General features: G+C 45.7%; 1 protein-coding gene and 1 pseudogene across 1 annotated transcript in view; both read right to left on the bottom strand.

The window, feature by feature from the left end:
- Positions 1-26,050, bottom strand: part of SCARA3 (scavenger receptor class A member 3) — a 47,293-nt gene that overhangs the window by 17,148 nt on the left and 4,095 nt on the right. The window contains exons 3-5 of the mRNA XM_087866417.1: positions 5,968-6,024; positions 4,646-4,765; positions 308-406 (exon numbers count right to left, since the gene is read on the bottom strand). Coding sequence (XP_087722543.1) covers positions 308-406; positions 4,646-4,765; positions 5,968-6,024 — 276 coding nt within the window. The remainder of the gene's footprint in view (positions 1-307; positions 407-4,645; positions 4,766-5,967; positions 6,025-26,050) is intronic.
- On the bottom strand, positions 11,272-11,652 carry LOC123777432 (small ribosomal subunit protein eS24 pseudogene; annotated as a pseudogene).

The following is a 26,050-nucleotide window of genomic DNA, read 5'->3' on the forward strand; positions in this document are numbered from 1 at the left end:
ATAATAATCATTTCAGATACATGAGAATGACTGAGGAATGCAGTGTCTACAGGTTCCTTTTCTATCTGCAGGCTCTGGCTAGATCTGTACCACACACAGAAACCCTGGCCCCAGACCTGGGTGAATCCCAGGACAGCAGCCCTCTCTGAATGGACAGGGAGGCAGGGAGCAATAGCTGTCTTTCCTGTGTGCCTAGAAGGTTGGTGAAGGCTGCCCTATTCTGGGCCTGGAGGAAACACTCACCATTCCCCCATTAATACTGGTCTTCCTTCTTAGTCATGAGCACATTTGGACACTGGACACTTACCCAGTCCCTGGAGATTTTCCTGCATAGACATAAGCTTCTTATCATAAATGGCCTGGGCCAGGGAGATGTCTTCTGAGAGAGAGTCCACTTTCCTGAAAACTGTATGGGAAACACAAATGAGAAACTGGGGCAGGGTCTTAGCTCAGAGAAACAGCAGTCATTTGTTGAGAAGGTATTTTTATGAGCCTTTCTGCAACCAAAACCATTCACCCTTCTATGGAGCTTTTCAGTGGGGGAAGGAAAATGCTTCTCATGGCCAGAGTTTGTCACGCATTCCTTAAAAATATAGATCTACATCTATCTATAGATCTAGGTAGATCCATACCTCTTTATATATCTCCCTTAAGTGTTTATATGCTTGTGTGTATATATGTATATGAATGTGTGTGTGTGCGTGTGTGTGTATCTATACAGCCCCCTCCACGTTTTAAAACTAGGACCTGACCACAGGATAGAATAGAATAGGGAAAATATAGAAAAAAAATACAAAAAGAACATAAAAAATATTTTTAATCCTACCACTGAGAGATAATAGCCATCAATATCTTATGTATGTCTTGGACTCTTATCTCCAAAACCATTCTGTAGCTACATAGATATATGTATACTCTTTTAGAAAACAACAGTAACCTGGAATGTTTGGAATATCTCATCTATTTTCTTTCATTTTGCTTCACTGGAATCATGTCATGGACATTTTTCTATTGAGGTTTAAATCACTTTAAGATCATTACCTTTTTTTCCCATTACTTTTAATGTCTGTATCATATGCTATATAAATGACTCAGCAATTATATAAAAATCCCCTGTGGTTGGGGGACACTTCTGAGCCTACAAATAAGACTTGATACGTAAGTATGAATAACACTTGTTCCTAGAAATAATCCTTATATTCGATGGTTGTGTGTATATGGTTATTCTCTTAGGATAAATTGCTTGAAATAGAATTAATGGGTCAAAGTGTATTAATATTTTTGAAGTTGGACACATGGTTCCAAAGTGACCCCTAGGAAAAGTTTTACCAGCTTATACCAGCTTCTCAGGGGTCAGTGCTGACCAGAGGTTACAGCTCATCTGGGCAGTAGCAGGATCCCTGGCTTTCTCTAGCAAATGCCGGCTGGGTGGGGAAGTGAGAGGAGAGGACAGGGTAGACAAGATGTTTCCCACAGAGCCTAGGAAGGTAAGTGCGGGGGATGGAAATAGTCCCAACAAGAGAGTTAGGGAATGCAACTTCTGGTCCATGTTTGCCTCAGATTTGTTGGGTGTCATCAGGCAAGTCAGTTAATCTTTCTGCAGCTCAACTGAATCATCTGTAAAAGGAAAGTATGAAGCTAGATGACTTCTAATATTCTTTTCAGCTCCAAAATTCCATGATTCCATTTTTTTTTTTGAATCTCTGGGCTTTAACTAACATTGTACATCTCAGAGCTGTTGAAACTTAATAGTAGCAGTGACATGTTGAGAGATCCTAGGAAGAGCTCTATGCCATTATATTACACTACAGTTTATAGTATTTATTATTCCATTTGAGCCTCCCCCAAATTATAATTGCTTATATAAATGGGGGAAACAGAGGTGTAGAAATAATGAATGACTTTGATTCCTATCCTAATGCTTTATAAAGTCTACCTCCAAGCCAATACCCAAGGGCTCATTCATGTAATTCACCCTGTTCATTTCTTTACTGTACATTTCATGATTTGTAATTACATATGAATTTGTTTACTGTTTTCCTTACTTTTTAGATCTTATTTTTTCTCATCTTTTCAAAATTATGTCTTGTAATGTATACTAAAAAAGTACACATATATAATTTATAAATAAATAGGTATATTTTACAGGTGTGAGATTATCATTTTTTTTCTTTCCTAATATTTAAGTATAAAAATTTTTAAACAGAGTAATCAAGGCTTGGACAGTGACTATCCTACTTGTACAGTAGGCAGTTGTGTATCTACTGTCTATATTCCATAATTAACATTTTACTGTATTTACTTTATTATACATCTCCATTTTATCTTTTTATCTATTCATCAACCCATCTAATTTTTTGATGCATTTTAAATCAAACCTTTTACTGATGGGGTGCACGGTCAAAAAAGTTCATAGATTATTGTTCTAGACCTAGGGTTGGCAAAGCAGGATCTGCACACTGAATGTAACCCAATGTCGCTTTGCTGGAACAAAGCCAACTCCATTCATTTACCTATTGTCCCCTGGCTGCTTTTGCTCTACAATGGCAGAGTGGTTTTGATAGAAACCATATGTGGCCTGTAAATCCTAAAATATTTATTACCTAGCCCTTTACAGAAAGTTTGCCAAACCTTGCTCTAGATTATAAGCTTCATAAAGACAAGACCTATGTTTTATTAAGCAGCATATGCCCAGTGCCTAATACAGTTCTTGGCTTGTAGTATGCATGCAACAGATACCTGATTAAATGAATAAGTGGATTTTCCAAGTCCCTATAAGGAAGACTGATTTTGCTCAACCCTCCGGACTTTATCCACAGTCTTGACCATAATACCTTGACTAGGACTGTCCACATATATATTCACAAATCTCTAGTCATTCATCTGACGAATATTATCGAACGCCTACTAACCAGGTCAGGATGGTGCCCGCTCTGCTCTAGGGACTTGGGATACCCAGGCTGGAGGCAAAAATAGAAAGGAAGCCTAAAGTTCTCCCTGGATTCCCTGAATGCACTCCTCCCCCCCAATTATTATGCTCTTCTGGTCACTCACTCTGGATCTTAGGGCAAATATTTCACCTTCCCAGATATGTGGAATGAGGTCAGCCGCCCATTTTGGGGCTTGTTGAGATGATTCTTGGATGTCATGTGCTTGACAGCGCCTGGCACCTGGTGAGCACCCATCACTGTCCACACCCTCTGAGCGGGTTGGTGCCTGTGTTCCTCTCTGGGCTCAAGCCTATGGCTGCTGGAGCTTTATTCATGGTCCTGCGGGTGCGGGGAGGTGGGGCCCTGGAAGGCCTGACCAGGAACAGACTCTGAAAGTTCCCTGATGTCGAGTTTGCTACCTCAGAATGGTGGACAGCAGCTTCCCCCCTCCTCTGGCAGGATTTGACCCACTTTCTGAGAAGCCAAGCCCCATGAAGTGATTGAGTAGAAAGAACTGGGGCTGAACAGGGTGAAGTGCTTGGAAAGTTCTTGAAATCAATGGTCCTCAAACCTGGCTGCACATTGTAATCCCCTAAGAAACTTCTACAGATTAGTAAAGCTGGGGTCCTACCCAGAGATTATGATCTCGCTCATCTGGAACAAGGAGCTCTGGCGTCTTTCCGAGGTTTTCTAGGAGACCCGCTCTCTCTGATGGTGAAATGTGAGGGACTCATCGTGATGTTCCCTTCACCTGGCAAAAGTAGGTGCTTGGCTTCTCTTGAATTAGTTAACACCTTCAGGACTCCTGGGATGTGACTAGAGTGTCTATTCTAGTCATTAGCATGCTGGCCTCTCACCCTCTACCCAAGAAAGCCAGTTGCTGAACATCTCTAGCCAGGCCCGGGACCAGGTGCCTCCTTTTAGGGAGGCGCTCACCTGGCCTGAGGCACCCACGCCCCTCTCGTTCCTCACTTGTCTCACCCGAGTTCTGGCCTTGTCCCCAATATCGAGTCCACTGGAACAAACAAACTACTGGCTTCCCTCAGTAAAGACATCTGGATTTTTAAAATTTGAACCTGAGCGGCATGGGATTGCAGCAAGAAGCCATCAAATTTGTTTCCTTCAGTTTAGCACAATCTCTTAGCGTCCGAAAGGCAGAGGTTGCCCGAACCTGGCTGGGAGCCATCATCTGGTTGGCTACCATAGTCACACAAGCTGTGGTGTGTATGACCCCCACCACACTCCAGGTCCCCGGCCTTCACCTGCGGGACTCTGCTCTAACAAGCAAGGTCCAAGTGAGACGCAGGAATTCGCATTTAACAAATACTCGGGGTGATCTTGATGCAAGCAGGCATCCAACCTCACTTTGAGAAACACTCACAAAGACCATGGAAGAGACTTCAAAATTGCCTGATCCAGGGATCTCAGCCCTGGATGTACATTATCTGGGGTGGGGCCCACGCACCAATATTTTTTCAAAGCTCCCAGCTGATTCTAACATGGAGCTGAAACTGGGAATGGCTGGGCTGGTCCTGTCCTCTCATCTTACCAGTAGGAAAACAGAGGTCCTGCGAAGGGAAGCGCTTTGCTTAAAGCCACACAGCTACTTACTGACCGGAAATCGGCGGCCGGTTGCTGAAGTCTGAATCAAGTATGACAGTTCCCTAGGCAGAAAGATGCTGGACTATCCGAGGCTGCTGGGCACCTGCACTCACCCAGAGAGGCCAGCACGGCCACGGCCACCAGGAGCAGGGCCAGGAAGAGGTAAAGAATCCGCACCGATGTGTGCAAAGACAGGTTCTTCTGGCAGCGGCTGCAGCGGGGCCCCGGCCGGCCTGTTGGGGGGCAACGGAGACCAGTGGCTGAGGCTGCAGGTGAAGGGTCAGGTTCATGTCCCCGCTCTGACCTGTCTCATCACATCCCAATCCAGCCTCAGAAGGGGAGCTGTTCTCCATCCTCATCTCATGTCTGCCCATCTCACTGTGCTCTCTCTAGGTCCTCAAGCTTTTAGTGATAGAAGAGACCAGAGTCGGGGTCTTCAAAGAACACCCCCATCACTGCCATCATTCTCTCTTAGGGCAACATCAATGAGCCCAGGGTGTAGGGAAACACCTCTTCCTGATACATTGGCCTTATGATGGTCCACAACATGGGGCAGCAAGCCTTGTGTCATCATTGGGTGACCAACGTGTCCCAGTGTGCCTAGGATTTTCTGGGCTTTAGCATCAAAAAGTCTCCTGTTGTGGGAATTCCTCGGTATGGGGCTAACCAGTCATACACCCAGGGAAACCCCTCAGTCCCCAAACTTCTTGGGTGACAAGCAGTTCTCCTGGAAACAGAAAAAAATTCCAGTCCACCAGCTGGGTCCCTGGTTTGGAAGGAAAAGGGAGCCAGGTATTCCTGGCTACTCTCACACGAGGCCAATGTTCAGTGGGAATGCAACTGTGAAATTGCTGTGACATTTCTAAGGCAGATTCGACCTCGGCTGCACATTATGAATACTGGGAACGTTTAAAACCCTGATGCCCCTTTCACACTCCAGAACAAAGCATCAGAATTTCTGAGGACTGGTCATGTACTTCCTGGGGTGATTACAATATAGAGCATGGTTGAGAATAGCTGTGCGAATCTGTACCAAAACCCACCGAGAAACCCTCCTCTAAGTAACAGTTCCGGTGGCATTGGTTTCTGAGATTATCTGTGTGCCAAGCTGGGTCCTGAAGGCCAAAGGGATGAGCCACTTGGGAGGCATGGAATATGGTGAAGGGGACAGTTCTGGGCCAATTAGAGGGCAGGCCCTGGGAGAGATGGCAGAGGTCCCTGACTGGTCTCAGGAGGAGTCCTGGAGACGGATGTCTCTTGTGTCAAACTTTGACATCATCCATACTGCTTAACCCAGGCCCATGCAACTCTGCCCTTCCACCCTCCAGGGAGCAGTGGAGAAAGTACAGCCAGGATTTTGAAGCCATGTAGAGAGATAAGTCACCAGCCTGGGGTAGGCGCAAGGAGATCAGAGGGCAGCCTCCGGGGCCCTTACCCTCTTGTGTGCATGAGAAGGTCGGCATGTCCTCGTCGTCACCAGCCAGCTCCTCTTCTGTAACACATAACGCATCTCCGTCGCCAGTGGCTGACCTCACTGTGATGGACCCAGTGCTGTCAGACCCGGAGTTGGAACCTGGAGCCACACCCACCCTCTCCAGCTACCACAATCCCCACACCCCACACCCACTCCTGCCCTTGAATCCAAGTCCAGGTGATCTGGCAGTGAGCAGAGGAAAGGGGAAAGGAGATAAGAATCAAGCGACTGAGGAACTGAGATGTCCCAACACCTCTGGGTAAGGAGATTTTATGATCTCACACAAGCCAGTAAAGATACACAGGCCAGCTCAACTGCCTATTCTCTCTGCACATTGCTCAAACCCTTGGGGTGGAATACGAAGGAATTAGAGCTGGTTGTTTGATCCAGCCCAGCAACCTTCCATTCTCCGGCACATGGTAACACAAGCAGAATTCCTTTGCTCCAAGGTCAAGGGTGAATCTGCAAGATGCTGCATCCAGCCCAATTGGGGGGCTGCAGAGAAGAGGAAGTAGGAGTGAAGAGGATATGAGATAATCACAGACCTCTGCTTCACACACTGCCTCACCAGGACCTGACAGGGTGTGATAGGGACCATGGGGAAAGCAGGTCTCATGTGGGAAGGGTGATCTGATACTTAGTCCCTGGGATCATGTGTTCCCTAAATAAGAACTAGGCGATGGATTCCCTCATTCAGGAGAGTGCCCTTGCTTCCCCAGGCACCTCATACCTCCTCCTGCTTACAAGACCTGGTCCTTTGTAAATGATGAGAAAGATGCCCAAAATAGGAGGAGGTGAGCCAAATTTCCAAGTGGGTGTTTAAGAATTGAGCAAATAGTACTTTTGTCCTGTGAAGTGTGTGGGGCGGGGGGATGTGCAAGCTGATCTTGACAACTGAACTCCTGGGAGATGTCTGTTGAGGGGATTTTTTTACAACTTTGCCTCAGAGCACCTGGGTGGCTCAGTCAGTTAAACATCTTCCTTTCGCTCAGGTCATGATCTTGGGGTCCTGGGATTGAGTCCCACATTGGGGTCCCTAATCAGTGGGGAGTCTGCTTCTCCCTCTCCCTCTGCCCCTTCCCCCGCTTGTGCTCTCTCTCTCTCAAATAAATAAATAAAATCTTAAAAAACCAAAAAAACCAATACCTCAAAATCCAGAGGCAATAAAAGAAAAAAACTGATGTATTTGACTACATGATAATAAAATGAAAATGCTTTTGCATGACCAAAAAAAGTCAATGACAAACTGGGAGAAAATATTGACAGTATATATTATAGATAAAGAGCTAATATACCAAGTTTATAAAGAGCTTTAAAAAAATCAGGCAATGGAATGAATTCAGTAGCCACAGGATACAAAATCAATGTATAGAAATCTATTGCATTTTTTTTTCTATCGGCTCCACACTGGTGTGGAGCCCCATGCAGAGCTTGAAATCATGACCCTGAGATTGAGACCTGAGCTGAGATTAAGAGCCACCCAGGAACCCCTGTTGCATTTCTATGCACTAATAATGAAGCAGCTGCAAAAGAAATTAAGGAATCAACCTCACTTACAATTGTGCCAAAACCAATAAGATACCTAGGAATGAACCTAACCAAAGAGATAAAAGACCTGTACTCTGAAAACCATAAAACACTGGTGAAAGAAATTGAAGATAACACAAAGAAATGGAAAGAACTTCCATGTTCATGGATCAGAAGAACAAATATTGTTAAAACATCTATACCACTCAAAGCAATCTACACATTTAATGCAATCCCTATCAAAATACCAACAGCATTTTTCACAGAACTGGAATTAACAATCCTAAAATTTGTATGGAACTATGAAAGACCCCGAATAGTCAAAGCAATCTTGAAAAGAAAAACAAAAACTAGGAGTATCACAAAGCTATAGTAATCAAAATAGTATGGCACTGGCACAAGAATAGACACATAGATCAATGGAACAGAACAGAAAACCCAGAAATAAACCCACAATTATATGGTCAATTAATTTTTGACAAAGGAGGAAAGAATATGCAATGGGAAAAAGAGAGTCTCTTCAACAAACGGTGTTGGGAAAACTGGACGGCTGGAAAACTGGAGAATGAAACTGGATCACTTTCTTACATCATACACAAAATAAATTCAAAATGGATTAAAGACCTAACTGTGAGATCTGAAACCACAAAAATCGTAGAAGTGAGCACAGGCAATAATTTCTCTGACATCAGCCATAACGACATCTTTCTAGATTTGTCTCCTGAGGCAAGAGAAACAAAAGCAAATATAAACTATCAGGAGTAAAAAGCTTCTGTATGGCGAAGGAAACAATCAACAAAACTAAAAAACAACTTACAGAATGGGAGAAGATATTTGCAAATGACATATCAGATAAAGGGTTAGTATCCAAAATGTATAAAGAATATATAAAACTCAACACCCAAAATATGAAAAATCCAATTAAAAATGGGCACAAGACATGAACAGACATTTCTCCAAAGGAGACATCCAGATGGCCAACAGACACATGAAAAGATGCTCAACATCACTCATCTTCAGGGAAATGGAAATCAAAACCACAATGATATATCACCTCACACCTGTTAGAATGGCTATTATCAGGAAGACAAGAGGTAACAAGTGTTGGGGAGGATGTGGAGAAAAGGGAACCCTTGTGTACTGTTGGTGGGAATGCACACTGGTGCAGCCGCTGTGGAAGACAGTATTGAGGTTCCTCAAAAAGTTAAAAATAGAACTACCCTATGACCCTATGATCCAGTAATCACATTACTGGGTATTTACCCCCAAAATACAAAAACATGAACTCAAAGGGATACATGCACCCTGATGTTTATTACAGCATTATTTACAATAGCCAAATTATGGAAGCAGCCCAAGCGTCCATTGATAGATGAAAGGATAATGAAGATGTGATATATGTATAACATGGAATGGGATATTATTCAGCCATAAAAAGAATGAAATATTTGCCATTTGCAACAACATGGATGGAGCTAGAGAGTACAATGCTAAGAGAAATAAGTTAGAGAAAGACAAATGATTTCACTTGTATGTGGAACTTAAGAAACAAAACAAATGAAGGGAGCCTGGGTGGTTCAGTAAGTGTCTGTCTTCGGCTCAGGTAATCATCTCAGGGTCCTGGGAATGAGCCCCGCGTTGGGCTCCCCAGTCAGAGGGGAGCCTGCTTCTCCCTCTCCTTCTCCCTCTGCCCCTCCCCCCACTCATGCTCTCTCTTGCTCTCTCTCTCTCAAATAAATAAAATCTTAAAAAAAGAAGTCCCCTAAACAAATGAAAAGATGTTCAACTTTACTCATAAGGTAAATGCAATTTTTAATTTTTAAAAAATTGTTACCGATTTATTTTTTTAGTGGTGGGAGAGGGACATAGGAGAGGGAGAGAGAGAATCTTAAGCAGGCTCCACACTGAGCACGGAGCCTGACATGGGGCTCAAAGTCACAACTCTGAGATCATGACCTGAGCCGAAATCAAGAGTCAGACACTTAAGGGACTGAGCATTCCAGGTGCTCCAAGGTAAATGCAATTTAAAACTACAGTGTGAAAACATTTGTCACCCATCAGACTGGCAAAAATGCAGAGGCTGACAATATACTCCACTGGCCAGGCTATGGGGAGTTGGGATGGGAATGTAAATGGTCCAGACCTGGTGGAGGAGAATTTAACATATACAGTTGCCCTTTGACCCCACAATCACACTTGCATGAATTTATCCACAATAAACCCCTCCAACAATCTGAAAACATATATGACAAGCCCATTCACTGCAAGATCATTTGTAATTGCAAAAACTGAGAACTATCTAAATGTTCAACTAGGGTAGACAGGTTGATATACAATGGTTATACACACAATGGGACTCCATGCAGCTATACAAAAGAATAAGGAGATCTCTATGCATGAGATGGAGTCATTTCGAGGGGATATTAAATAAAAACAGTATAGTGCAAAGGAACATATATAGTATGCTACCTTTTTTGTAAGAAAGAAGGGAAAGTAAGAAAACATACATATATTTGCTTATCAGTAAAAGAAGAAACACAGGAAGGAAAAAACAAAAAACAAAAAGTTGTTTCCTACAAAGGATGGGGTGGGGGAAATGGGGTGGAAGAAACACAGAAGGAGTGGCATTTCTCTGAGTGAAATTTTCTGTATAGTTTTGGCTTTTGAAAACATGCTAATATTTTACATATTCAAAAAAATTAAATTTTATTGATTAAAAAAAAATACCACACCTGGAACCAAACATAACTTACTTACATTCTGAAGGAATATAATAAACATATGGGGGGGGGGAGGAATGAGAAAGAAAGAAGAACTAATCTAATAAATTGGCTAAAACTATTTAATCTAAGTAAACTAAATTAGTTTTGACCGTATAATCTCTGTCTGGGATATGGTAGGGTATAATTGGGGAGGAAGTGCAAACAAATCTTAAACTTCTAAAGTAATTTTATTTATTATTGTAGCATGGGTAAAGCAATTCTGAAATTATCTTAAATTAATCCAAGACTGAGCAAATGAGTAAATGTGTTGATATGGTTTGGACCCAGGGTTTTTCATTACAGAAAAGGGGATCCAGAATTACACTTCCAAAAATATGGAATGGGGGAGACAAGAAAGAATGCTTAGGGATGGATTGGAATTGAAGATATCCACATAAATTCATAATTTCTAATATGTATAGGTATTTACTTATTCATGCTTATGTGCATAAATAACATGTATGTGTATCTGTATGCATAGGTACGTGTATACATGTAACTTTGCTGAAAGGTTCAGGAAGCAAAGACACTGAAATAGCAATGAACTCTCTGAGCAGCCCAGATCTTGGTGGCTAAAACCATTTCCCACTTGAAAAAACCAGGGATCCTAGGAGAAATGGCTGATTTCAGGGTTGGGATAGAAGGCAGGTAAAAGATGAATCTGGGACATCTCGTTGTTTCAGAAATTAAAGGAACGCTAAAAAAAAAATGACAGGGGCATGTCATAAGGAAACAGAAACCATTCTGAAGATGTCCTCATGGGCCAAATCTGGAACAATCTGAGCCCTCAAATAATTAAGTATAATAATGCTATTACAAGTCATTGAAAAAATAGGATTTCGTGAATCCATACCACCGAAGACAGATAGATAGAAGGAAGGGCTCTTCCTTTTTATTTTCTTTTTAAGTTCTTACTTTACTAATCCTCTCTTGAAAAATCTGCACAATCACCACAGATAAAGTCACTGCAGAATTTTTACTCCTTCTGTTGTCCAATTCCCAGCTTGCTTTTTGCAGCACCAACACTGGCTTTTGTAGTCCCTTTGACTTTCTCCGTCCTTGCGCTTTTTCCCATTTTCTTGTGATCTCTTTCTTCTCATACAGGCCATGTCTTGCAAGTCTGTTTGGGTTCATTTTTCTTTGCATAATCCAAAGAATCATAAGTCATGCCAAAACCAGTTGTCTCACCACCACCAAAATGGGTTCCGAATCCAAGTACAAAGAGGCCATCTGGTGTGGTCTTGTACATTTTGGCTAGATTTTCTCCAAATTTCTGTCTTAGTACTGTTGCCTTTCCTGGGTGAAGAACATCAATGGCCATTTGTTTCTGCTGAAGTCGTCAGTTGGTCATGAACTTCCTAGTCTGGATAGTTAACTGTGTCGTTCATGGTGGTGGCCGAGTTTTAAGCAGCCAGGGAGGAAAAGGGAAGGGCTCTTTCTCACAGCAGAGCTGGAGCTGGGAAATCAGCACTTTGCAGTCTTTACAGTAAAGACCGAATCAGGCAAGAACCATCAACGGATGCTACCTTTAGGGAGAATCTTGATGAAAAGCAGTATATACGCATGGTCTTAAAGTGTCTTCTTACAGATGTCTTATTAGTTATGAGGGAGGGAGAAAACCCCAGTAATGATTTTGTGGGGGAAATCAGGCAACACTTCAGTCAGGTGATCAAAATGGACATCACCTATGAGGGACAGGTGGACACTGGGTGCCTCCAGATGTGACAGCGGAAGCAGCACCACATGTATGCAGTTTGTTGGCCAAGAACGCATAACCCCCATCCAATCACGAGCAAACATGAGAAAAGCACAAAGTGAGGATCGTCACATTAAAAAAAAGGATGTGGGACAGGGCTGTCTCTTGCAAAATTATCAGTCATCAGAGACAATAAAGGTGAAAGAGACAGGACGACAAAATGCAATCCTTAACATTAGACTGCATTCTGTGCAGGAGAGAAAAGGACAAGTGCAGGGGAAAGTATTGGCCAACGGTAACACTGGCATGCACACTGTCGGTTAGATGAAGTATTAAAGCAAATTCATGGAGTTTACGACTGTACTCCGACATATTCCTATTCTTAGGAAATCCACACTGAATGTTTAGAAGTGCCATGAGGTATGTGCTCCAGAAAAAATTAGGTGTGTGTATGCGTCTGTGCATATGCGTATACGTGTGTGTATGGACACTTCATTGAAAATCCTTGTGCCTAAATTTTTACGCAAGATAATTTCCTAAAAGTGAATTGACTGGATCAGACTGTAAGGACATTTTAATGTTCTGGAAAACAAACAAATTACACTCCTACCCACAGAGCGTATGATAGACACTGACGTCCTGGTCCCTCCGCAGTGGTTCTTGTCATAAAAATAAATGTTTTTATGAGTTTAACTCAAAGCCTCTCCATATTTTATTTTCCACATTTAAAAGCGATTAAGAGGCTGACCATTATCAAGTGCTTACGAGCCGTTCTTTTCCATGCATTGTCTATAGGTAGCCTTTGCCCATTTTTCTGTCAAGCTGTGGATTTGGTGGGGGGGGGGGGACTTTCATAGGAACATAACTTTTCATCACGTGTCTTGCAGCTGTTTCAATATACTTATTTCTAAAATTGTTTAAGCTTGTGTGTGCACAGCTCTCGGGCCACAGTGCCTTTCCGGGGTAGGAGGAGAAGGGCAAGGGGCAGGGAGGAGTGGAAGGGCATTCACACGGTAACCCCTGATTAAATGGCAGAATCCTGAGGAATCTGTCTATATTCAGGACTCTTTCTTCCAGAGGGGATTTCTTTGACTTTTGCCAGGTGCCAGGGGAACTACCAGTCTGGGACCACTGCAGTTTGAGTGATTAAATTGGGTTACCCAAGTATGCACATTGAATATAGACTGGACCCCCAGCCCATGTGAGGGCAAGCCTTATCTGGCACAGCCCTTTCCTCTCTCTGGACTCTCTGGAGACATCTGGTTTCCTGGTCAGCTCTCTGGCAGGTGCATCTCCCCTCCTCTAGCCTCTTGCTCCTTTCCCCTTCTATCCAAGGAGCAGACTAGGGGAAGGGGGGAGCTTCAAAATCTTTAACCAGAGGAACCAGCATTGACCAATCAGAAAAGACTGAGACGAAAAACAAAATAAAACAGGTAGAACGGCTATCCCAGGGTTTCACAGGGTGACACAGTGTGACAGGCTTTCCGTTGGGGGTCTTCAGGTCGGCCGTCCCCCTCCTTGTGCCATTCGCAGCCTTGTTCCTCCTGCACCCAAGACTCCCGCGGGTTTTAGCTCCTAATTGGAATTTTCTTGGTCTTCAGAAACTTCCTCCATTTTCTTTCAACTTCAGCTATGCATTTAGCAGTAAACTTCATAATCGAAGAAGATTTTAAGCTGGGAACACTAGAAGTAGAAACATGAAGTTTTGTTTTTCTTTTTTCCCTTTTTTAATGTGATAAAAATTTGGGTCCTGCCTTGTGGCAACTTTCACAACAAACCTATAAACTTTACAGTCTAAAGTATCACTTCTATGGACAAAAAGACTGAGGTTCAGAAAAGTTAATTAACAGCACACAGAACATGTGGTGAGGCTGAGATCTGAACTCGGAAATCTTTCCTGCCATATCTACTGCCTCCTTGGAGAAACGAGCACAGGTCCCACAGGTGCCAAGAAACCTCGCTTCGGCAACAAGGTGAGCTGGTAGAAGTGAAGTGGGCTTGTGCCGACTGAGCAGGGGGGCTCAGGGGCTCTGGCAACGACCTGGAAGCAGTCTGAGCGGCACCGAGACCTCATTCCCCAAACGCTGTGCAGTTTTGACCCTGCTCAAGACAGGAGCCAAGAGGCAGAGTGGGCAAGGACACTAGGTGAGTGAAGGCAGCCCTAAATGGGCTCAGAAGGGGAGGGACGGAGGGTGACCCCAAGTTAAAGATGCCGCCATCGTTGCCCCGAATGCCTTCCGCCGTCCTCCAGCTCACGGCTTATGCGTCACTTCCTCAGTGGCCTTCCTTGAGCTCCCAAACTGGACCCGTCCCTTGTTACGGATGCTCGGGCATGTTCTGTGTCCTCCCGCCGTAGAAGGCTATATACCTTTTATTCTTTATTCAGCAGCTCTCTCCCCGGTGTTACGATCTGAGGGCAGGGAATGTGTCTGCCTTGTTCTCTGCTTTATCCAAAGTGGATGGCACTGAGAAACGCTCAACAAACACAATTCTAAATGAATCTATGAATAATTTCAAATTACATTTCCAGTCATAAGAGGGTCTATGCTTGCATGTGGTATCAGTGGGGAGCTTGGTCAAGAGACCAAGGTTAGTGTCCCACTCTCAAAGACTGAGTTAATTTCGGGGGAGGGTGGAGAGCTGGGCTCATATCCATTATTTCATTTGGTCCTTATGACTAGCCTGAGAGATAAACAGGCTGGGGAGTCATTCTCCCCATTTTACAGGTGGGGAAACTGAGTTTCCTGCAGTCACAGAGCCAGCCGCTGGCAAAACCTCCTGAATCCTGGCTGTTTTCTCTCCACAATAATGGACTCCAGGTAGCTTCCCTCTGATAGAGTTAGTGTGTTCTCATCAGTGTGTGTGTTGTGTGTGCACATCTGGGGGTCTTGGGGGTGGGTATGGTGGCAAAAGCAGGGCTGTATGGCAGGTACACTGATCCCCTCATCAATAAGCTAAGAAATCAATCTTTCCAGCCCTGCGTTGTGTCTCAGGCTGCCGTCCTGTCATCAATCTGCCAACAGTTTACGAGGGTAACTGTGCCTGGGGGGTTACCAGGATTACCATCCCTTTCTCATACATGGATGCTCGGATGAGGCAGGCTCAGGTCCCTTGGTGCCTTCTGCGCTCCGTCTGACCAAACCCTCACCCTAACCAGCCATGCCCTCTCAGCCCCAGATGATCTCAGCCAGAACCATGCTGCGCGCTGTCGGATTGACCGCCGCCTTGGTCCCCAGGGGAGGTATTCCTTCCATCCGTTGGAGCAGAAGTGCCTTCTAGGCCTTCCTGCCCCTGTTTCTCATTTCTCCCCACCCCTTGATGGTGCTTCTCTGCCCTCCCTTGGGACTTGGCCTCCTCCCTGTTCTGGCTCCAGGGCCAATTTCATCACTTCGCTGTTTATAGCCTTTGCAAGGCATCTGGGAGGACTTAAATCAAGCGAGGCTGACACCGACCTTCAGCAAACACCCCCTCACAAAGCACACAGCTTTGCGATCACTTTGCTCTCCCACTGAGGGCCCCCAAAATTGGCAATCGTTAGCGAGTGGGAATTAAGAAAGGCTCTGTTCCGGTACTTGGTGGCCCACAGGCAGGGAAATGACTGCCAGCCCGGAACTTGGCTGTCTGTAGACGAGGGGTTCACAAGTGTTTGGCACCGTTCCCTCTGTTGACATCTCAGCTCCGTAGCTCACGCCCTCCCTGATCCCCAAAGGGGTCTCCTCCTTTTTCTAATCCTTTGGACTTCCTGTTCACCAGCCCTGAGCCGCAGGCCTTGGGGACCTCTAATTTACCTATGTCTGGAATGCTCTAGCAACGCTCCACTTCAGCCTTGTTCATTTTAATGAGAACATAATTCAAAGCATTTGGGAGGCTTTTATAAGCCAAGCCCTTTGCGAGTACAGGCTCCTTATAGTCGCATTACACCAAGATTGTTCCGGTCGGGGACAGTGGAAGAAACAGATGGAAAGCACTGAAACAAGCTTGGCTTGAGGATACAGAGGCTGTGATTGATCAGAAGATGATTGATTAGACAGGAGTCTGTACTCCCTCCTTGAGCTGGGCTGAGTGGGGTGGATAGAGACAGGAAACGAATTTCCTCCCCCTCTCCGTCTCCCATGCCTTCTGCTGCAATCTTACTGTTGGGTACACCAGCTTTCCAAAGGGTTTTCAGAGACAGGGAGTGTGGGAAGGAGCTGACAAGTCACACAGCCCATCTGTCATGGTACAAAGGCGTGGAGAGGTGAAGTGACCTGCCAGCTAGTTGGTGGTTCCTGAATGTCCAGGGATCCGAAAGCAGGTCCAAACACACGCACAGAGTGCTCGCAGGGCAGCACCAGCCAGCTCAGACAGGCCACAGAGCTGTGGTAAGCCTTTTCCATCCAGGCCTGACATCTGTTTACATCTCCTTGAGGTCTGAGATCATCCTCCAGCCCGAGGGCTTCAGAGGGGAGGGGGATGGGGGAATGGGATAGGCTGGTGATGGGTAGTAAGGAGGGCACGTATTGCAAGGTGCACTGGGTGTTATACACAACTGATGAATCATCAAACTTTACATCAGAAACCAGGGATGTACTGTATGATGACTAACATAATATAATAAAAAAACATTAAAAAAAAAAAGACAGGTTTGCTGACCCTTTGAGAAGGCCTGCACCCCTAGTTAATTGTTAATTTCCACCGTCCCGATTAAGAGCTCATTTTTTTTAAAAATAAAGATTAATGACTTCAAATATGGTTTAAATTTGGTTTATTCTTAGTTCTCCATGACCAGGGGGTGTTGGGGAGTGCTAATGCATTGAGGACGCAAAGGCTTAAAGCAGCAGACCAAGGCTTAGCATTAACACCTGGGGCCTAGTGTTTGAATTGAAAAGGAACGAAGCAGGAGGGCTCAGGAGAATGTAGGGTCTGCTTCCCCTGCCGTTCCCAGAACTAGAACAAGGGATAGGGTATTCCTCTCCTAAAGCTAAAAGGCCTCTTTGGGGGGGGAGGGGCTATTTTTTTCCGGTGGTGTCCCAATTACCTTAGAATACCAGCAGCATTTTACAGCCCTCTAAAATAAGGCTGTGGCTCTTCCCTGTGACATACATAAGTTATCCGTGAAACTGAGGACTTCTGGCGATGCTGAAAACTGAGGGGACCTGCGTGTCAGACATCACGGGCTGCCAGGCGTCTGCAATGGCGGAAGGAGAGGCCATGTTGCAGGCCACGGGTGCCTGAAGGGAGGCTACGTTTCCAGAAAGCGAAATAGGGCTCCGTTGCCTTCTGTTTTTTTTTTTTTTTTTTCTTTCCTTTTCCCATTTTGCTGACTCCAGGATAAATTGTGACAAGAGGGGGTGGGCTGGGGAAAGGACGCTGGAGAAGAGATGATAATGTCTGGACTGTAAGTCTTTGGGAAGTCCCCTCTCTCACAGCAGACTTGGGACAGCAGGCTGTTTCAGTTAGCAAACATCTAAGACGGTTTCTGCCTCCCCTGTTCCAGAGGCCCCAAGGGATTCTAGCTGTCACGAGGGAATATCCAGGTCACTGTGATAAAGAAGCCAGGCCCGTGAATGACCTACCAAAGCACAGCCAGGCTCTCTGCTCCTCATCTAGTGCTCTATACACAGATTGCAGGCAGTGTGCTTGAAACAAACGAACAATCCAACAGCCTTCAAAGGCCAGGGCTTCAAGTTCAGGCTCCTAAAGGAGCAGCAACCCCTGAAGAGTTGAAAGAGGCTCTGTTCCTCTCATCCCTAAGGTCATAATAGCTGACTCAGATAGCAGAAGGACAGCCACAAGAGAAACCACTTTTTTTTAAGCCTCTGCTCCCACAGAGCCACGTAGAAAGCGTGATTGAAGGTGCATGTCTTGGCACATTGTTAGGCGTGACTGCTGACTCTGTTGGGGTTGAGCTGGGTTCCCCTCTCCCGGGGGGTGGAAAACAGCCCGGACCTGTGAACCAACTGCTAACTCGTCTGTGGTTGCCGACTCCGGCTTTCTTTCGGTTGACCAAAAATATGGAGTTAATTCATTCCTCAGCCTTTCTGGGACTGCAATCTTCCGTCAGAGTCAGCAAGGGGGAGAGATTCGAGGAACTGAATAAAAGGTCTTTCTTTGGGAACTTCAAGGAACATATTTTGATGATTATCTTCTACGGAGTTCACAGAGTGGGTTTTCAAAACAGCCAATTGGGTCAGTAAAAATAAAGATTTCAGAGTCTTCTCAGGAGCCAATGCTATATTTACAGTTGCAAAATAGCTATAGTTTAAGGTTGGAGAATGCTATAATTAAGGTTGCAAAATTGTTTTCATTAGAACCCTCCTGCCATTACCCCCTCCCCACAGGCTTCCTGTGTGGATACGTCTATAGTCCGGTGGGAATCCGTCTGCCCCTCTCTGCACTAATGAATCTGGTCCTTCCCTTTTAAATTCTCCTCCTTGTCAAGTCGTCATGATCTGCTTCCCTGTAACAGTCACCTCCTTTCTGCTCCTGAAATCCCATTCGTTGCTCTGGGATAGGTTTTCTCTCTCCTGCTGCCACCTCTGTCTGAATCCTGTGAGCCAGCCCGAAGCCCGCCTTCCACTGTGCTCCTGGACACCACACAGGCTGAGGGGAAAATTGGCCTTTCTCCTAAGCCCTTTCTGTCCCCAGTGACTTTCCTCCCCTTTCTCGCCCTCTGTGTTTCCAAGCGGAGCACTCAGCATCTGGGTGGCACAATTGCTTAGACAGGATTTACCCACGCTGTGCAGACTTTAGGCACCCCAAATGGCAGCAGTGCTCCCTGGTCACTGTGATAACTCCAAATGCGCACCCCATTTCTTCAAGGGGTGTTGTAACCTCCAGTTGAGAAGACAACCCTGGTTATTCACTTCATGCAACAGACCCAACCCTCCCCCATCACATAGACACACACGGGTCCTCCTCTGTGCAGACAGCAGCTCCTCTGCTCCCCCCAACCCCAAAATCCCATGGGAATGGGGGAGAGGGGTGGGAATCACCAGCTGCTTGATCTCTGTTGTCATTTCTGGACCTTTAAACCCCCTACTCTCCCTGTGTTTCACCACTTGACATCCCTGCTCTCTTTCTCATGAGGACCCTCAGCTTCATGTGCAAACTAGAGAGCATACCGTCTACTCACAGAGCTGCTGTGGAAACCCAGCAAGTTGATACATGACAAGTACCTGGCACACAGTAAATACTTGATAAATGGTAGTAGCTGTCATTTTTATTGGGACTCTTTTTCGATCCTACTGGAATTGCTACTGTCATTTATTATCCTTTCTCAGTGCCTCTTATGCTCAGGACCAATTTCCAACTTTCATGAAATCCATTCTTCAGGGCATCTGGGTGGCTCAGTCAGTTAAGCATCCAACTCTTGATTTCGGCTTAGGTCGTGATCTGAGGGTCGTGAGATTGAGCCCCTTGTCGGGCTCTGTGCTGGGTGTGGAGCCTGCTTGGGATTCTCTCTCTCTCTCCCTCTGTCCCTCTCCCACCCTCTAAAAAGAAAAAAGAAAGAAAGAAAGAAACCCATTTTTCAAAGTATGTCCTGTGAAACACTTGGAATTCCAAATTATTTTTGTGAAAAAAAGTTCTTTGATCAAGGAAGTCTACAAAATGCTGCATACTCTATTACCATCTTAGAAACTGACATTAACACAGTGAAGATTTTGACAAGTCCGGCAAAAAAAAAAAAGCCCACTTCAATCTGTGTTTTATATTTTTCAAACATTTGATCATAGAACTTCTGCTATTCTTGGGGGGGGGGAAGGATGCATTAAGTTGCATGGAACTGGTATTTAGAGGTACACCTCCTTTGGGGAGCACTGTTCTGGATAATTACATCGCCTGAACGGGATTATTTTTTTATCCTGTCTCCTGCCACCAACTTTAATGGAGGCAACATTTGTTGAAAGTCCACTGGTTCTCTAGACCTCAGGGCCCCTAGACCTGGGTCTCTTCTCTGCCTAAGCCACAGCTCAGCTGCTGTGCCCTCTGGAACAGAAAGTTCCCTGCCATTCCATCTGCAGGATTGCAAGGACCTCTCCCACTGCGCTTCCCACTCTCTGCTGCACTAAGCCTTTTCACTCCTTACTCCATCCTGCCATCAGTCTAGCCCCCCAGCACAAGCTTCAGCTCCCTGGAGCCCTTAGCTTTATACTCTGGCCCTTGTGCCCTTCAGCCCCTTAGCCTGTTTTCTCTGCACTGCTGGTGGGTGGAACCTGGGGGGGGGGGCAGGGTGGATTTGTCTCCAGTCAAGTCCTGCCACCTGGATCCTCACTCTCTCCTCCTCTTCTCAGCCCGCTATTCCCCAAAGATATGCTCGCTTCCTCCTTCTCTGAAAAGATGGACATTCTCCACCTTCCTCAAACTCGCTCTAGGTTTTACACCTCAAAGCCAGTGGGAATGAAGGGCCCGCTTGTGCCTTTGGAGAAGTGTGGCATTCTGTTTCCAAACTTCAGATGAGCATGCCTTTTGACTCCCCAAACCCCCTTCTAGGAGTTTTTTTCCTCAGGGGATACTTATACAGTGAGGCAAAGATGGATGTGTAAAAATCATTGTTGCAAGCTGTGATCACAAAGACAGCATGGTACTGGCACAAAAACAGACACATAGACCAATGGAACAGAATAGAGAGCCCAGAAATGGACCCTCGGCTCTTTGGGCAACTAATCTTTGACAAAGCAGGAAAAAACATCCGGTGGGAAAAAGACAGTCTCTTCAATAAATGGTGCTGGGAAAATTGGACAGCTACATGCAAGAGAATGAAACTTGACCACTATCTCACACCATACACAAAAATAAACTCCAAATGGATGAAAGACCTCGATGTGAGACAGGAATCCATCAAAATTCTAGAGGAGAACATAGGCAGCAACCTCTACGACATCGGCCAAAGCAACCTTTTTCATGATACATCCCCAAAGGCAAGAGAAACAAAAGATAAAATGAATTTATGGGACTTCATCAAGATTAAAAGTTTCTGCACAGCCAAGGAAATAGTCAGAAAAACTAAGAGGCAGCCCACGGAATGGGAGAATATATTTGCAAATGACACTACAGATAAAGGACTGGTATCCAAGATCTACAAAGAACTTCTCAAACTCAATACACGAGAAACAAATAATCAAATCAAAAAATGGGCAGAAGATATGAACAGACACTTTTCCAGTGAAGACATACAAATGGCTAACAGACACATGAAAAAAATGTTCAAAATCATTAGCCATCAAGGAAATTCAAATCAAATAAGGAGATACCACCTTATGCCAGTTAGAATGGCAAAAATAGACAAGGCAAGAAACAACAATTGTTGGAGAGGATGTGGAAAAAGGGGATCCCTCCTACATTGTTGGTGGGAATACAAGTTGGTACAGCCACTCTGGAAAACAGTGTGGAGGTCCCTTAAAAAGTTAAAAATTGAGCTACCCTATGATCCAGCCATTGCACTACTGGGTGTTTACCCCAAAGATACAGACGTAGTAAAGAGAAGGGCCATATGCACCCCAATGTTCATAGCAGCAATGTCCACAATAGCTAAATCGTGGAAGGAGCCGAGATGCCCTTCAACAGATGACTGGATTAAGAAGTTGTGGTCCATATATACAATGGAATATTACTCAGCTATCAGAAAGAACGAGTTCTCAACATTTGCTACAAGATGGACGGCACTGGAGGAGATAATGCTAAGTGAAATAAGTCAAGCAGAGAAAGACAACTATCATATGATTTCTCTCATCTACGGAACATAAGAACTAGAATGATCAGTAGGGGAAGAAAGGGATAAAGAAAGGGGGGGTAATCAGAAGGGGGAATGAAACATGAGAGACTATGGACTATGAGAAACAAACTGAGGGCTACAGAGGGGAGGGGGGTGGGGGAATGGGATAGACCGGTGATGGGTAGTAAGGAGGGCACATATTGCATGTTGCACTGGGTGTTATACACAACTAATGAATCATAGAGCCTTACATCGGAAACCGGGGATGTACTGTATGGTGACTAACATAATATAATAAAAAATCATTATAAAAAAAAATCATTGTTGCATGCTATGATAAGCCCGAGGAGAATGTAAATAACTCAGATGCCCATCAATAAGGGGTTGGTTAAATAAATGCTTGTGAAGTCGTATGTGGAATATTATGCAACCATTTGAAAAATGATGCAGATCTCTATTTTTTGCCCAGGGAAGATATCTATGCTCTATTGTTGAATTTTAAAAGTACATATACAGAATAACATGGAAAGTATAATCTTATCCATATGAAAAAAAAATCTGTGTGCAAATATACCAGAAAGATTTCTGGAAGAATGCTCATCCAAATCCTGTCAGTTATCTCTCAGGGGTAGGAGTTCACATAAGTACTTTCTTTTCTGCCCTTTACTGAATTTTTCAAAAATGTTCATAATGCATATGTATTATAAAAAGATTAAATGCCACAAGTCTATGTCTGTATTTGTCGTTTCTCTCTTCCCTCAGGTCACCAGGAAGAGAGACTTTCTTCTTCCCGAGGCAAAGCTTTCCTACTGCTACCTCCTTCCTCACCATGTGACTGTTTCCCTCTCCCTTCTCTCCCTCTTGCTTCCAATGAGCACAGGCCAGCCCCACCTCGAACACCCCTTCTTGCCTGGGCCCTGCTGCTTGCAGTTCCCTTTTCCTGAAACTTCTCTAATTCAGGGCTTCCCTGCACCTTTGCTTCAGACCTACCCATCCCCCTCAGCCTGTGCAGCCTGGCTCTCTCGAACCAATTAACTCTGTTGATGAACGGTCAACATTGTTGGCCATTTCTTCCTTCCTGGAACTCTCTCCTCTCAGCTTCTGTGGCTGGACCCACACAGTTCTCTGCCTGTGTCCCTTACCATTCCTGGCTCCTTTCTTCACAAGCTCATTTTCTTCCTCCCATTCTCTGAATGTAGAGATTGTCCAATGTGCGCTAAAGTCATTAGAGCACATCTCCAGGGAGAAGCAGCAACAGGCCGTCTCTTGACAAACCCTCCCAGGGCCGCTCCAAAATCAACAGGACACAATGGGAAGTCCTTGGCATGGCACTTGAGGCCTCCTGGTCTCGTGGCTCCCTGAGTCTCTGAACCGACTCTCAACTCCAAGCAAATCTCCCTATCCGTCACTAAGCAGTCACTGATGAAGGAAACCCAGCTCTCCCCAACACTACTTCCTGCCTCTCCTGACAATCCCTGAATGACCTGATCCAAGTTTTGCTCACCCTTCAACGCCTCCTGAAAGCCTCTCCAAGCTGTCCCAACTTGTAATGCTCTTTCTCCCCAGGATTCCTACCAAATCTCCTGTATATACCATTCATTGGTTCTGTTACTCCTTCTCCCTTCGTTATCTGGTTTTCCTCTTAAGTGTGTCTGTCTTGTCTGCCTGAGGGCAGACGCCATCAGAGTGCGGGGCAACATCCCAGAATCACCAATAGCTCAGCTTAGGTTCCGGTGGACGTGCAGGTGTCCATCCGAGCCTTGAAGGAGGTGTCTGCAGGACTCTATGGAGAGGTGTTCAGGACACTCTCAGAAACAGGCGTCCGGAGCCCAGTGCTGTAAAGCCGCTGTCATCAGCCTATCCCCACGTGTCAAATCCACATGGCTGGCTTAGACTGTTCAAGAATGGGGACCGCCTAAGAACCAGAGGTTCCATGGCTGATACCAGACTCATCCAGAAGAGGAGCAGTAAAGGAGGGAGCCAGGAAAGAACCGGTCCTAGCGAAGGGTAAGCTCCTTGAGAGACAGGATGCTGAGCTCTTCTTTGCATCTTTCTTGGCCTTTAGGCACAAATAGGCATACAAGCTCTAACATTTGGCAGATGTGAAATAGAAGCATGTGAAATAGAAGCATGAGTCTTTATTGGGGACCTGCACTGGGTTCTGGGGATCCCATGGTGTTCCTCTTGCCTTTAAGGATTTCAGCCCAGTGGGGGACTCAGATTTGCCCACTGGCAGATGTAGCAGATAGGTCCTAAGTGCTAGGCATTGGGAAAGAGTGAGGCAAGAAACAGGCAGCCAGGGTCACTGTATTCATACACCTCACATGCTAACACTACCCTGTGGGCTCCACCACCTTATTCTGAGAGAAAAACAAATACAGATCAATAGATAGATAGAGAGAGACAAATATATATAGCCTGTGTATGGAGTGGAATGTTACACAGCCATGAAAAAGGATGAGATCCCGCCACTTGCAATGACATGGATGGACCTAGAAGGTATAATGCTAAGAGAAGTAAGTCAGACTGAGAAAGACAAATACCATATGATTTCACTCATATGCGGAATCTGAAAAAAAAAAAACAAATGAATAAGCAAAGAGCAGAATCAGATCTATAAATACAGAGAACAAACAGATGGTTGCCAGAAGGGAGGTGGGTAGGGGGATGGGCAAAACGGGCGAAGGGGACTAGGAGATACGGGCTTTCAGTTATGGAGTGAATAAGCCATGAGCATAAAAGGCACAGCATAAGGAATAGAGTCAATGATCCTGTAACAGTGTTGTGTGGGGACAGATGGCAGCTACCCTTGTGAGCCCAGCTCTGTTGTACACCTGAAACTAAGGTAACATTGCGGCTCAATGCTGCTCAGATAAAATAAATAAATAAACGCGCCCTCTCAGAAGGAGAAACAATAGAGTGGAAAGTTAAAGCTGGAAAGAACATTGAAGATGATCCAGTCTACCTGCAGACAAGGAGGGCCAGAGGGTATCGATGACTTCATCATAGCTACTAGCTTATAGAGCTGGTGGGTGAGAGGGCTTGCTCGAACCTTGGGCTTCCGTGCTCACAACACACACACACACACACACACACACACACACACCTGCTAAATGAAACATAACCAAGCCTGGGCAGCGTATCTATGAGTGATGAGGGGCACGGTCTGTCCTGCTGCCGTACGCGCAGGTCTCACACCCAGCACAGCCGCCCGTCCTTCATGAAAACTGCTAAGCTCTTCCAGCAAACATCTACTGAGAAGCAGAACTTTTTCTCTCAAATTAGCTTTGGGATGTGAGTCTTCAGTTATCAAAATTACCACAGCTGGATGGCAAGGTGAGCAGTGTGTGTGTGTGTGTGTGTGTGTGTGTGTGTGTGTGTCTGAGGGTTTGAAGCTAATCTCCATCACTTCAGCCCTTGGGTCCTCCCGAAATTGAGCTGTTTAGTGGCTCTTTAGACCCTGCCACATCAGCTCCTTTTCTTCTAGACTCAGGCTCCTGCCAGCACCCACGGTCTGGGGAATGGGGGTCAAGCTTTCAAAGGGGACCCAGTCTATGCACTCATGAGTGGATATGATGTCCTCTGCCAAGCTGGGGGCGGGAGATTTCCCTGGGATCACGTTGCTGTGCTCTGCAGCCCTTTCTCTCCCTGTCCGCCCTTTGTCCACGAAGTGTGGGCACTGGTTTCTGATTCTGTAGGGAGGGGCTGGGCCTCCCACGCTTGGGGAGCAGTGGGGTGTGGCTCTGCCCTGTATATGGCAGCTGAGGACAAGTCTCCCAAGGGCACAGAGTCACCCGTGCAGTGGGCCTGCTTCCAACCATCTCGCCACCGAGTCACTTCCCCTCCCCAAGTGGTACTCAGGCTCAGAGTTCCTGGGCTGAGTCACATTGCGTCAGGGCAGGATGGGCCTCAGGGACCACCCAGGAGGAGAATGAGGCCCAGAGAGGGAAACACTTTGACCAGAGCCCTACGTGGGGCCAGGAATACAGCCCATGTCTTTGACTCTCAAATCACAGTGAACCAGGCTGCTTCTAAAGGGGGGTAAGGGGGAGCTCATAGAGCTGGGAGGGCTCCCACCACAGGACCCTCTCTCCACAGGTGCATAAACTATGCCCCAGGTGGCTGTTAATGGCTCAGACAAGCCAGTGGGAAGCTCCTAGATGGGCCTGTCACCAAGGGGCTGGTGGCAGCTGTGTGCCCCTCGGGTATGAGAAGGGCTACACCTGGGGCCAGGTACCGGCCTGCACTGAAGGATGTGGCTGCCTGGGAGGCCTGGCCAGAGGCAGGCAGGCAGGCGGGAGGGGCCCCGGGGTGGAAACAGCGTGGCTGGCAGAGTAGGCCCTGGCGCCTGGCCACTGGTGGCCG

This window comes from Ursus americanus, chromosome 13, assembly GCF_024610735.1.
Source record: "Ursus americanus isolate L20-20 chromosome 13, mUrsAme1.1.p, whole genome shotgun sequence".
Taxonomy (NCBI): Eukaryota; Metazoa; Chordata; class Mammalia; order Carnivora; family Ursidae; genus Ursus; species Ursus americanus.